Source organism: Perognathus longimembris, chromosome 4, assembly GCF_023159225.1.
Source record: "Perognathus longimembris pacificus isolate PPM17 chromosome 4, ASM2315922v1, whole genome shotgun sequence".
Classification (NCBI taxonomy): Eukaryota; Metazoa; Chordata; class Mammalia; order Rodentia; family Heteromyidae; genus Perognathus; species Perognathus longimembris.
Genome location: NC_063164.1, coordinates 81,601,864 through 81,616,662, shown reverse-complemented (window position 1 = coordinate 81,616,662; position 14,799 = coordinate 81,601,864). Strand labels below are relative to the sequence as shown.

Here is a 14,799-nt window from a genome sequence, read left to right as displayed (position 1 = left end):
ATAAGAAAGAAAATTGAATTTTGGCACAATTAGGGCATTTGCTGAAGATGGCAGTAGCTATGAAGTAACAGAAGTAGGATCTGTCTTGAGTCTCGACCCTTGATTACAAACATAAGCAGGTTAAACTTTAGTTTAGTCAGTATTTCATGCCAGAAACTGGAGGTACTCATTGATATACCCATAGCCTATACATAGCTCCTTGGTCCAATGGTATTTTTGTCTAATGAAAGGGATTTTTTTTAAAGTTTTTATTATAAAACTGATGTACAGAGAGAAAGGTAATTTTTTTAAAGCAATGTTTTGAAGGAATTATCCTAGTTACATGACAGAGTAACAGACTTGAAAAAGACAGGACAGTTGCTAGAGAGGAGAAAAATCAAAGATGGTCCTTCCTGTGATGAAACAATTACCTTCCCCTTACCCATAATATGAAGAAGAAGCCCAGGGATTCTGTCATATTATACAGCCGTATCTTGATGAGCCTCATTCCCAGCCCTTGAAATAAATTTAAGTTGTTATTACTATGATTATTGTTGAGTAATGTGTACAGATCAAACCTCAAGTATAGCCACCAACTACTTCCGTGTGTTTTCTCCAGTAAAATACATTTTATTTCTCTATTAAAAAAGAAAAGATTAGACAAACATATGGGTATTTGCTCAACTGGTTTGCTATTTATACTTTGAAACATGTTGAGAAATACTGAATCCATGGCAGAAAACAAAACATACAGTATTTGGCAAGGTTAAAGTCTCTTGAGGAAATTTCTCAAGAAGTGCAGGAGCCTGTCTTTCTTGAGCAACATTTGATGAATAGGACTATGCTCATTAGTTTTCTAGGATTATCTGTGGAACAAGGCACAAAATAAATAAGTAATGATATTTATCTCCAGGTCATCACTCTGTTTCATGAGGAGGATCCTGTCTGAATAATTTTCTTGCATATGTGGAAGATGAGATCCATGTGTTATTTTCCAGGTGGATTGTTATTTGTGACACTGATGATTTGGAGATGGACACTCATGGAGAGAGCACTTGTCCAGTCTGTACTCTCTCCTTCTGTGACCTTCCCTAAATCAATGAAAGACAAAGAGTGATAGAGTGAACTCATCAGCATGCAATCACCATGTCTAAAAGACCAGCCCAGAGTGGAGGTTTCTGACTAACTTCTCACCCACGCTCTTGGACAGTTACCAACAAGCATGTTAACTGAGTATGTGAGCTTGTTGGTCACTTTTCCGAGACTAGGACAGTTTGGTAGATATCACATTGTGGGTGGGGGGTGGGAGGGTGTTGTGAGTGGACTGAAGCCAGTACTAGAGCAATGAATCATACATTAAAATCAAATGTTTACACCCCAGCCCTGTGATCATAGGCAAGGCACCCATATGAGTCACAGTTCCTTGTTAGTGAAATGCTTGCAATTCAGGATGAAGTATTAAAGGGAATTAACTAAAGATTACTATAAACTATAACACAATTTACCAATGTTAGGTAAGGTTGTGATGGTATTCTTTCCTTCTTTCCTCTTTTTAGACTTAGATGGCTCTCAAAAAAAAATCAAAGAAATAAAAGAATGTTCCCTTTTCTCTCTGAATTTTCTGGTTCAACCAGCACATTCTCTACTCTCAAATGTCTTTTTTCCAAGTCTGAATTGCTATCATCTCCTAGCTTAATTTGAGGTTTATTCGAAGTGGTTTTGTGCATAAGAGAGAAATCAGGAAATCCTAGAAAACCTTAGCTGAGAAACTGAGAAGTTGTAAAGAAGGAAACTCTGAAATAGCAGGTAGGGTAGTAGAGACTAACAGGGTAAATAACAAGTCGACTCATGTAACCTAATACAAAACCCACACATTTTTCCATGGTTTAAAAACTGGTAAGACTTACTTGTTTTTAAATCTGTCTATGGTAAATTCACTCTTTGGGAGCATTTTGACAAATGATACCACCATGTTTAGAACACACAGATTTAAGGTCTTCCTGACATCTCCTATGCAATACAACCCACCTACACCACCACCCCCTGTCAAGCTCTGCAAATCACTAATCTATTGTCTCTCCTTATTAAAATAAACAAATGAGAAATATCTAGCTGGATGTTACCCTAATATTGGCTGTGGTCTAGATTTTAGTTGCACTGTAAGTTCATAGCAATAAAGTTCATACAAGTGCTGTTGCCCTTAGAGCATACCTATCATTGTTTTGGCAAATACTGTCTTGTCAGGATGCCAAAGGAAGGTCCTCAGGGTGGGGAGGATATATTGTGTTTGTAGAAATGAGTACAATCTCATAGAAAGACCATTTTCAACAAAGAATTGCAACCCTGCTGTAAAATTAGAATTGCTTCTCAATGAGAAACAGCTTTTATTAAAGTAAGTACAAATTCTTTCAAGAGAATCCCAGGTTTGATATAACTTTTAATTAAGTTTCTCAAAAGCTGGAGCTCATTTATTCTTTTTTTGTGTCTGCCATCTAGCAGAAGGTGCAGAGCCCTGCATTCACAGAGAACTTTCTTTGAATTCTAATCCAATATGAGTTTTTATATATAATTGTGACTCATTCCTGAGATTTTACTGAAATTATTTGCTTGAATATCATTGATATCTATTTTTTTTACCCACAATCTCCCTATATAAATCTCTCTCAATACAGCTATTAAGGAATTTGAACTATCTCCTCTCAAGACTGGATTACAGTTAGTATTTTAAATCCAAATGAAACAAACTGAATTCCCTAAACAAATTAAATTCCAATATATGTTCATTTCTTATCTTGCATGGAGATGAAAAGGTGATAAAAATGAGTGTTAGAAAAATAATTCCAGCAGCAATAGTACAAAAAGCACAAAAGCTTTTCAGTGTTTAAGAAAGGGCAAGTGCTACGAAAAGTTTCATCTAACTTTGAAATTTCAACCAGCATTCATTTGGAATCTAAACTAAAGACAGAATATAAAATAGAGTGTACCTATAAGTAGGAGGCAAAAATCATGGTTTTTTTTCCTCTTCTCTTTTCATCTACTTTATTTTCCTGGTTTGTCTTATATATTCATTTTTTTAAAGTACAGAAGTGTGTCCCCAAATCAGCCTATGACTCCACTTAGAATTCTCAAGAAGCAAATTTGTAAGCTACTGAGTTGATTTTGTGTGATTTCACCATCTTTGACCCAATATGCTTTTCCCGCTGTCACAACTGTCCTAATGGAAGTGTGAAATTGGATGAGAAGAACAGAAACACTTTAATTGTACCATAGTGCATAAAGTCTCCTTTACAGAACATCCTAGAAAGTACCTAGTTCTAGATGTTTCAGTTATATTTTAAAACAATTCATAGTGCCCCCATAGGAATTAATAGGACTGAACATTGAATATGTATGCCTTTTATTTTAATTAGCCATATTTATAAACAGACTTTAATTATGTTCTACTGCCTAAGAACATATGGGTAATTACTTTGGTTCCCTTATGTTTTCCAAATGGTTGATGCAGTGTGATGCTGTAATTTATGTTAAAAATAATGGAAAATATCTTCACATGTGTGTTAGGAAAGGAGGGGATAGCAGAGTAAAAGAATGAGGTACCCAGAGTTCCAAATGTCTTAGAAATGATTTCTTTTTTCCAACCTGAAATATTACTCACATTCTTATTTACAGTTTTCAACTCAAGTAATCTTGGCATTTTACAACTGATAGTGACTGATTAGAGAAGAAACTCAAGCCCAGATCTATTGAATACTTATTCTAAGTCACACATGGCAGATAGCAGAGGAGCAAGTAGAAGAGATCGCACTCTTTCTCTTGGTACTGGCTCAGTGTGTGCCTGAAGAGAAAGTAGCTAATGGCCATCCATGCTCATCATCAGCTCTAAATCTTAGAGACAGAGACATTCCAGGGTGATATCCTTCTGACAACTTCTCCAAACAACTGATGTATTCCCAAGAAATAGTTTCTAGCCCAATGACTTTGTTTAATGGTTCATTAAACAAAGGCAATCTTCTTAAAGACCTTAGGGAGTTAGAGATCACAATAGCTTATCTCAATTCTTTAAAATTTCATAAATATTAGAATAGAGACAAGTAACTAGAAACTGTTCTTGCTAAAAGGCATTAAATCCTTATTTGGTCCCATGAGTTCACTTAGAAGCAGCATTAAGTGTTTAGTGACTCTGCCTCCATTTCACCTGTCATTGCTCTTGGTAGTCATCTAGCAGCTGCTTTGGAATCTCAGAGGTACAGGTTTGATGGATAAACATCTTGTGACAAGAGTTGAAAATGTCTACCAGATAATAATTCCTTTCCTACCATGACCAGTCAGTGTTAATGTCATCTGATCATCTTGAGATAATGATCAACTGAGCCACGTCTTTGTTTAATAATTATGTGTCACTCCTTTTCCAGATTGTTTAACTGTGAAGGCCATATCTGTACACAAGGTGAGCTGAAGCATTTACTTTAATCTCTTCCCATGGAATGACTGTGCCACACATGATAAAGCTCCTTTCCTTGTCCTTCACCCCTACTAGTCTCTTTATTTGAAGCAAGTAGCCAGACTCAACACTTGAAAAATGATAGAGTTAAGCTTTTGGCCTAAAACTCTTGTTTCTATAGCCTTCCTTTGACCTGTACCTATCAAAACAGATCTCACTTATTTGTATTGCTCTCTGATTATCTAGATTTTAGTACACACTTAAATTCTAGGAATTTTGAGATATGTTCTCAATAGATAAAGTAGGCACTTGTGCTACTTGTTGCCTATTTACTACTATTTGTCTGGTTTCCCCTGCTCTCTTCAGTACTTTAATGTAGTGTATTTTACAAGTCACATTATTTGAATTTTCTGGTCAACTGGTTTTTAATTAGTTTTAGTAATAGAAAACTGGCAGCTGAAAGGGTACAAAGAAGGGAGATCCTAGGTACCTTTTCCAATTTTGCTGTTTCAGACAGTCTCTCAAAACTGGTTGTGCCACTCTAGTATTGTAGTTCCCCTTACATAGTTCAGGCTCCAAAGCTTGGGTAACACCATATTGTGCCCTTGTCCTTCCAGCCCTCCATGTGGCAGGAGTCTCCTGACTAGGCAGACCACATTACCACCACAATCTGTGCTTTCAGCTCTTTCAACACTTACAATAATGAGCTCTAGGTATTAAAATTTTGTTCCAGACTACCTCATAGAGATTCCATAATTAGGTCTCAATTAATATCACTATTACCTTTTACCTTTATTTTATAAGGGTTTAATATGTGCTCATACCAGAGTCATGTACTATGCTGAACATTTGATACACCATCTGCTCTTCAGGAAGGATAAAAATAATCCTGATCCATAAAGCTCACCAATTTCCATGCTATAAGTGTTCCTATCCTGACTTATTTCAAGCTATAGATATCAACCACATACAATATTTCTGAAATTCTAACAGTCAACTCCATTATACTACTAGCTAAATATATGAAATACAAAATAATTCATTTTGTTGACCAAATGTATAGATGGTGGTCTGTACAAATGAAAAACAAAAGTGACTAGAGATTAAATAATTGCTAAGGACAGGAACACTTGACCCTCTTTAAATGTTAATGTTATTTGTGAACAACTGCAAAACTTGTTTTAAACAATATTTTCTAAAGTTACTCATTGCATATGTTATGAAATGTAATATGGAGGTCAGATCTGGCCAGAACCATCATTGGCTGTTGAGGGGTGTCACATTGACTCATCTCAGATTAAAGAGAGCAGAATCCGACTCCATCTTCATCAAGATCTCCCCCAACCCTATCCAGGGAAGTTCCCCTTCACTGTGATAAGATTGTGTAAACTGTTTGACCACCTGAGTAGTAGAACGCTCAAGGTTAAACCTGTGCCCTCCCATGAGAAGGTGTATCTGCCTGCATCAAGTGAGCCCCACCAAATCCGTGTGCCAGTCTAACAAAAATGATAAGTTGATTCAAACAGTTGCTATGAGGCAGATTGTAACCTCATTGGCCACCTGTGTGTGGCAAGCTTGGTGTTTGCCTCTATAACCTGACCCTGAGTGTGGCCCGGGGCACACAGTCCCAGATCCTGAGTCTGGGCTGTGGCCCTGGCTGGCCAACCTGCTTTTTATGGGTGTGGTTCCAGCTCCTGAGTCTGGGCCATGACCCTGGTCAGTCAGTATACTTTTTACTTCCTCAATAAATCCATCTTTTTACTTGAGACTGTCTCTGAGTGGTGGACTCTTGGAGGGATGGGGGATTCCCCCCTCCACCAGGCCCCCTTACATTGTGGTTCCCTCCCATGGGGGGACCCCATTACAAAATAGTAATTTTACTCATGATAATAAAGCTGAGTTCACATATGTATCAAAAGACATGTAGTTGGGTGCTAGTGTCTCACACCTGTAATCCCAGATACTCAGGAAACTGAAAGTTAAGCATAAAGATACACAGTTTCAGGTCATGAAGTCTGCAGGATTCTCAATATAGACGCTTAGGCAAAGCTTTTTGAATGAGTTTATTTTATTTTGTGATTCTAATAGTTTGGCTTTTATTTTTGAATTAACATCTATTTGTATTTTTATATATATATATATATTTGCTGTTCAGTTCTTTCTACAGCCTGGGGGCATATTAGATCTTTCGATTATTAAATAGAAGTCATTTCTCACATCATTTCAACCTGATTCCAGATCTTGTTTTTAAATATTTCATTTCAATTTTACCTCTTTGTTCCTGCCTATTTATGTAGCTTTTTATCATCATTTGTCTACCTGTCCTCTTCGGCTTAACAAGCAATGATAAAAACAAATTATTTGGGCGATAATTACTTAAAAAAGAAGAAAGAAGATCAAACTAAGAAGAAATCATGTGAGAATTAACTTTCATTTAATAATCAGATATATGTATTTACTACATAGAGTACAAACAATATAAAGTATACATCTACAATATATTCTATATAATATGCAATATATACTATAGTATATATACTATAAATATAGTATGTGCTATATTTTATATGTCTATTTAGTATATAAGGTAGCATATAAGAAAGGTATAGGGCAGTGAGGGGTAGTATTGTATAATTAAAAAGAAAGGAGGGCGCAGATATGGTGGCACACACCTGTAATTCCAGCCTCTGGAGGCAGAGTGATCATAGCTTGTGGCCAGTCTGGGCTACACAGAAAGGCTTTGTTTCAAAAAAGTAAACAAGCCAAACCAAAATAAAATGACCATGATGCCAAGCACAAATTTGGATCCCATTCTTCCTTAAAGAACCTTGTAATCTTTTGCAAGTTATGAATTGACTCTTACCTGGTAATATCAATAGGTCCATCCCTGCAGTGTTAGGAGTATTGAATGAGATCAAGTATATAAGGCACTTAGATACAGTAAAAATACATGATAAATAACATGGCATAGAAACACCAAGTTCATAAAATAAATAGTAATCTTAAAACCTTTCATTTTAACATCTATAAGCATTACATCCAATGTGCTCAAAATACAAAAAAAGAAACACCTGAAAAAACAAAAAAGAATCTAGGTGACAGTGGCACATTCCTGTAACCCTAACTATTTAGGAGGCTGAGATTGAAAGATCTCAGTTCAATGACAGACTGGGCAGTACCACTGGAAGTGGTAGAGCACTAGGGACAGACCCCGGTCCTGAGTTCGAGCCCTATAACTGACCAAAATACACACACACACACACACACACACACACACACACACACACACACACACAATTTTGTAAAAGCAATAATAATGTCATTAAATGTAACCACTGAGAAGCCAGTGAGGATGATAGATATGCTAGATGGTAGGGCCAGTTTTCAAATGAGATGAAAAGGAAGGTTCTCAGATTTCTAACCAAGCAGCTTGGTGTGTTAATCTCCATGAAAATTCCAGATGGTTTATATATTATAAAACCTATTCTCTATAAAATATTAAAAGGAAGTTGTCGTTGCTGAAACCAGCACCTAATCAAATGCAAGTCATGTTGAAAACAGAGACTTCCTTTTGTTAAAACAAAGTTTAAGAGGAATTAAAATATTAATTAAAAATACCATGACATACCATGTATCTGCATATCAGGAATTTATATACAATTTTAATGCAGTAATGTATATTTTGAAGAACAACAGGAAAATACTGAAGACAGTGTTGTCTAAATTATTTGACTATGGAACCCATCTAGTAAAAATCTTCAAGAATTTAGGTTGACAAAAGACTGAGAAACAATATTCTTGTAAGGTCCACCCCTGGGAGGGCTCCAGGCAGATGCCCCCCACTTGTTTAAGTTTATGCCCAGTACCTGAGTTACCTAGGTAACTGACACACCTGGAGGCAGTTACCTCCTCCTTCTCTGAGGTCACATCCAATCCACCTGGCCATATCTCCCACCTTTTCCTATATAATCCAGCTCAATACAGTTCCTGCTCTCTTTCTTTTTGTCTCTTACTCTCTCTTGCTCTTTTCTCACTTTTTCCTGTCTTCCTTCCTTTCTTTCACCCCATGCCTCCATCTTGTGTGAGCTGGCAGTCTTCTCTACCCCCAATAAGCTCCTGAACCATGTGGTGGGGGTTTCCTTTCTGGCGAACCTTACCATTCTAACCCAGACAATGGCAGCCTCGAGCAAAAAGAAGCTAGGGACGGTGCTCAGGCCCTGAGTCCAAGGTCCAGGACTGGCAAAAAAAAAAAAAGTAAGAGCTGTGGATGAGATACCTTAGGGAGGAAGCTTATCTTAGCAGTCAATTTCAAGGTTTTTTTTTTTTTTTTTTAATGAATATTGTACGGCTAACGAATAAAACAATGAGACAGCATTTGGCTAAATAAAAGGAATTTTGTGAGGACACTGATATTAGGGCTTGAGAGAGTCTGACATTACATGTCAGCTCTGCCACTTTCAGGGGGGAATCCTTGAGCAAAATGTTCAACTTCTCAGAACTCTCCTTTTCTCATCACCTCTGTAAAGAAGCTCATGTAGGTAAGGCAAGGAGTAACCTTACACTGATCATTAAGTTCCTTGTACATATACTCACTCAATAAATCACCCTAGTAGCGCCACTAGTAACTTATGGAGAACACCTCAGCATTGTGAGAGTACATTTACAATAATTTAAAAAAAGTTGAAAGTATATGGTGAGTGAACTAACAAGTGCAGTTGCTGTGGCTCCTTTTCTGTCTTTATGAGTTAACAATCACAAGTGGATACGAAAGGGAATTTAGACAACGTCTTAAATGATTATCACACAAAGATGAAAGTTTTCAAACTTGCAAGACGCTTAGAAACTTCCAGCATGAGTATTAATTCTTTTGAGAGAAATATGGAAGGTTCCATGCCACCTTCTAGCCTAGAGTTCTCAAACTACCCTAAGACTTAAGAGTTTTCTTTAGTGCTGAGGAAAGCATGCACACTTGCAGAAATTGTAGCAAGTGGAGTTCAAGGGCAAGTGTGGAGAAGCTGGCAGATTGAGTGCTCTACTGTGTCATGCAAAGGCAGGTGACACACTTTTGTCATAATTCCAGCAGCTGTAGATGTCTGAAAGTGATCTGAGCCCCACTAGTGGTTCTCTCTGGCTGCATTGCATGTTCTGTAGTCTGAAAGGAACACTTGGAACTTACTTGTTGCTAAGGCTGACAAAACAGGAAGTAATTTGAATGCAATCTGTTTCCTTGGCTTTCCCAACCTCAGAAGTTTTAAAGCAAGTTTTATCCTTGGATGCCATAGGTTGCTTTATGACCTCTATTTCTCATAAATGGAAAAAAAAATGCATAGAGGTTAAACTATCAGCAAAAAGTCGTGTGCAAACACTGACTTTGCTCTCTGCCCAGCTCTGGCTGCATGCTCAAATCAAAGTGTACTTAGCCTCTTTTCGTTTATTGAGTTTTTATTTCATTTCGGACAGAAACTGGTGGGGGTGGGGAAAGAAAAGGGGAACTGGGAAGAGAAGGAGAGGAAGTTAAACGCTGCTTCTTTCCCAGGGTTCCTTAGAAAACCCAACATGGCATCTTCCATGAGGAGCTTGTTCTCTGACCAGAGCAGATACGTTGAGTCTTTTCGGAGGTTTCTCCAAAGCTCCACGGAACACCAGTGCATGCAGGAATTCTTGGACAAGAAGCTGCCAGGAATAATAGCGAGGTAACAAAGAGGGCCGTTTTTTGTCAAAGGGACAATGTTGCCTGGGTGGATGGGTCCAGCCCAGCGCTGGGGTGGAGTGGGGCTGGGCTCAGGAATGAGGGCTAGTTACTGATGGCAGCTGCACCCGACCCCCCTCACCCCGCGTCCCCACTCCCCTAGGCCTCCTGCTGCGCCCGGGTCACACTTTCCCTTTTTAAGCATTCAGAGCTCTGATTTGGGCTGCTTTTCCAGCTGCATGGAGATAAATGTTAACCATTTGAAGGCCCAGTTGCACGTTCTTTTTGGGGAAAAAGATAAAATACAAAGCTTTAAACCCAGACTTTTCAACCCTTCTCCAAATATTACATTAAAGAAAAAGTCTCCCATTGAATGGAGTGTTTATTTCATGTGAAGAAAATGTAAATAATTGTCATATACTATTCTGCACCTAAGGATTGAGTGGATGTTCCTGGGTTCCTATGGTATCTGTTTTAATTCATTTTTCCTTTATCTGTGATTATAGCTATCATTCTCCGAAAGAATGAGATTTTTTTTCCTTTCAACTTTATATTAGCAACGTGGCACCTAAAAAATAGTGTTTCTCCATTATCAGTGAAACTCGCTGTTTCTATTCTGCTCCAGAGATTCCCTTTTCCCCTTCTTCTTCCGTGATTAATGTGTTCAATTTGTGCCTGAGCTGATAAGCATTATGAGAATAACAGATTCCACATGCTAAAGATAATCAAATCATCTAACTGGGGAAGAATTGCTGTAATTCCTTCGGCTTTAGGAAAAAATGATGGAAACTGGGAAGAAATGATTGGCTGTGTATTTCATTGAGAGAGAGAGACAGAGAGAGAGAGAGAGAGAGATGGAGTAAACTTGGTATTTTATCTTTCAATAAATTTCTCTTTGGTAGGCCTGGAATGTGTTTCCAAGCCAGAAAAATACCGCTGACATTCCTTAATTTAATTAAAAAATAAAAATTTAAAATTTTACATGGGTTGTTTTGAAAATATTAATTTCTGAAAAGAACCCCAGAATATTATGTAATATATGAATAATTAACATGTATTAGGCTGGTCATAAAAAAATGAAACCAGCAAAAACAGACAATTTCTTATCTAGAGACTATAGTTTACCTCATTGGATTGCTTACTCATTTCTAAACTTAAAGGTAATAAATTAATTCCCTTTTCTTTCCCTTTTCTTTCCAAGTCCTGAGAGACCACATTCATTTCTGTAGCTTATCCAGGTTCTTTGTTTTCTTTTGTCACAAGGCTAAGTCTAAAGACACATCATGGGTGGATGTAATGCAGGGCATGATGGATACCCTCTTCCCAGCTTAAGTATATCCAGCCTAACTGGAATTTTGAATTTAACATTTGTGAAAAATCGATGAATTTTACAAGGTATAATTAAGTTTGCATTATAATGCTAACAGGAATACTTGAATCAAATGTCAAGTTTTAAGAAGGAGGGAGGAGTTATTCCCCTAAAGTAATGTTTACAGTTAGATTTAGCTAAAATGACTTATATGATTTTTGTTTAAAAGTGTTCATGAGTATGAGATGCTAAAAACTGGTTTAGAATGTCATTGCATCTACAAGGGCAGGTTTTGCTGAGTGAGTGGCTTGTGCTAATTGTGTGCAGACCTCACTATTGTTTGGGTTTGGTCTCCACTTAATATTTTTACTAACAGAACATGGTTTTTTTTTTTTTTTTTTTTTTTTTTTTTTTTTTTTTTTTTTTGGCCAGTCCTGGGCCTTGGACTCAGGGCCTGAGCACTGTCCCTGGCTTCTTCCCGCTCAAGGCTAGCACTCTTCCACTTGAGCCACAGCGCCACTTCTGGCCGTTTTCTGTATATGTGGTGCTGGGGAATCGAACCTAGGGCCTCGTGTATCCGAGGCAGGCACTCTTGCCACTAGGCTATATCCCCAGCCCCCATAGAACATGGTTTTTATTTCATTGTTCTTTTGTTTATTTTGTTTGTCTTTTTGTCCTTTGCTGCTGGTGGGTCCTAGGGTTTGGGTGCTGTCCTTGAGCTTCTTTTGCTCAACTTCAGCACTCTACCACACTTTTGACATTATTATTATTTTTTAATAGTTTAAAGGAGATAAGGATCTTATGAGCTTTTCTGCCAGGGATGACTTCTACCCACAATTCTCAAGTCTCAGACTCATGAATAAAGCTATAGGTATGAGCCACCAGTACCTGTCTGAAGATGTTTTTATATTGGGAAAAAAAAAATCAAATGGTTCTACAAAGTTTATAACAAGAATGACCACAACAAATAGTGTCCCTTCCACTCTAACTCTGATTTTCACTATCTAGAAACAATCATTTTCAACCTTCAGAATTATTTCCTATGGTATTTTCTTTCATAACTCTAAATAACCTGTTATCCCTTTGTTTCCTAATTTTGCTTTATTAAGTTAGCTAAACACAGATATCTTTCCAATCTATTAATTATATATTTATGCCAAAAACTTCTGGTTAAAAATTTGCTTGTGTCCATTATACCTAGCACATATTATACATAACTGAGCAATAGCTATACTTACTTTGTTGCCTTTTGTACTAATATCTTCTCACTATGTCAAGCATATTTCCTTTTATACTAATTTCTCAAACATGTGAAGTGATCTATATATTTTTCCTGTGAAAACAGTTTCCTGGAGTGCTCTGTTGAGAAAATTTGCTTGTAGTTGGCCTCACAGCTATTAATGAGATAATTTACTTCATTTTCTGAAATTCTCATCTCTCTTGCACATAATTTCTTCAAGTTGGGACTTATATCTTTCTTCATTTCTTCAGTCCACCATTTTTTGAGGTAATAGTATAGGGGCTTAGGGTGAATATATGGAAAACTATTTGATACTTTGTGCTTTTAAAAATGCCTATTAGACAGTTTGCCTAGGTATAAAAATCTGTACTGAAAATGATTTTTGTCACAAGCTTAACAAGCTTAGCTAACACTGAATAAATCCAGTGTCCATTCAAAATAGTTATTTCATGTCAACTTTTGGCTGTTTTTGTTTGGCTTTGTTGGCCTTACTTTAAATGTTTTAGGATTTTTTTCTTTAGCTTTAATACTCTACTAAACTGAATTCCCTTTTTGCAAATACTCTTTACGCTGTTCAGTTAGGATTCAGGTTCTTCTGTACTGAGAAACTTCAAAATTAAATAACCATCCTTCTCCTATATTTTATTTTTCTGAATTGTTTTTTATCAAATACCAGACCTCTTAGATTGTTTCTCTCTTTTAAAAATATGTTTTCAGTGTTCTACATTATCTTTCAGCTCATTATTGGTATTTTTGTTACTGTATTAAAAAAATGATCTCTGTTTATAACCTTCCCACACTAACCACAGAATCATTTTTACAAATGAATAAGTGGTATAGATAGATAATGGTGATATATTAAACTTTATGATTATGAATTGGAAAATAATTTAAAATATTTGCAAGGTCATTCATTGACATGTTTGACTCTGGCCTTCCTAGTTTTCTCAGATCCAGGCTTCACCTTTTGTCTTCATTCTAGTACTCTGTGCAGAATCTTTAATTTTATTTACAATCCCACAGTCCAAAAACACAGACACCATTTTTCCAGTTCCTCTTTCCCTTTCACTTATCATCTATTCCCTTCTCACTTGCATCCTTTCCAGCAGTTTCTAGATCTTTCCCCTCTTTATCAAGGTCACTTTTAATCCCCTTGTCATATGTTTGCCCACATCCTTCTTTTACAACTGTTATTAATGAAGATACTCTTTCAGCTTCAGTGGAGTCTTTTTCTTTTCATTTGTTAGTAGTGTCCTCTGCTTTCTTGGGTACTACCATTGGTTAGCTGTTTCTCATTGCCCCAGTGCCTCTCCAAGCTTTATCACTTTTCTTCTGTCTCTTTTTTGTGGTACTCAAAGTCCAATGACCCAAAATGTGGTGTTGTATCCCCTTCCCACTACTCTTTTATGTGGCAATATTATTGGATGATGGAGTATACTCTCTTGCTTTTGCCATTACTTTATGATGATAGTTCTCTAGAATACATAATTGACCTGATCTCTCTCAAACACAGCTAAAATCTTACAGGTACAAGTTTCTGCATATTCAGTTTGAAAAACCTGATAAAATGAAATTTTGCATATCATACTATATCATCCAGTTTCTGGACCTACATCTTGCTGAGGTATCCAAGAAGGACCCAACTGCCATTATTATACACTTATCCTCTTTCCTGACTCCTTCATATCTAGCTACAAACAAGCCCTATTAACTTCTCAGTCTACATAGCCATTCTGATTCTACTACTAAAACCAATTCAGGGCTCTATGATCTCCGATTTTAATTGGCACGGATGTAGTATCTTATTCAGTTGTGGAGCTCAATGCTTAGAATAAACATATAATAGTTATATAGTCAACAATCATTATTGACATATCCCCACTTATAATGAATGGCCTTTCATATCCCCACACTGAAAAGCCACACTTTCTGTCTGTAATCTTTAAACAAACATAATTTACTAATCCTCAGATGTGCATGGGGCTCTTTCTAAGTCTCCCAGTATTTAAAGGATATCCTAAAACAACCATATAATCACTGAACGTACTAGAGAATTTTACACTGTCTGAGTTTCACTTCATTAGAGTTTTAGTATTGTTCTTTTTAAAGTAGACTTAATAGATTTTTTAAAAACACCTAAC

General features: G+C 36.8%; 1 protein-coding gene across 1 annotated transcript in view; it reads left to right on the top strand.

Annotated features, from left to right (window-relative positions):
• Positions 1-9,745: 9,745 nt before the first annotated feature.
• Positions 9,746-14,799, top strand: part of Hnmt (histamine N-methyltransferase) — a 30,986-nt gene continuing 25,932 nt past the window's right edge. Inside the window, exon 1 of the mRNA XM_048345546.1 lies at positions 9,746-10,113. Coding sequence (XP_048201503.1) covers positions 9,977-10,113 — 137 coding nt within the window. The 5' untranslated portion in view covers positions 9,746-9,976. The remainder of the gene's footprint in view (positions 10,114-14,799) is intronic.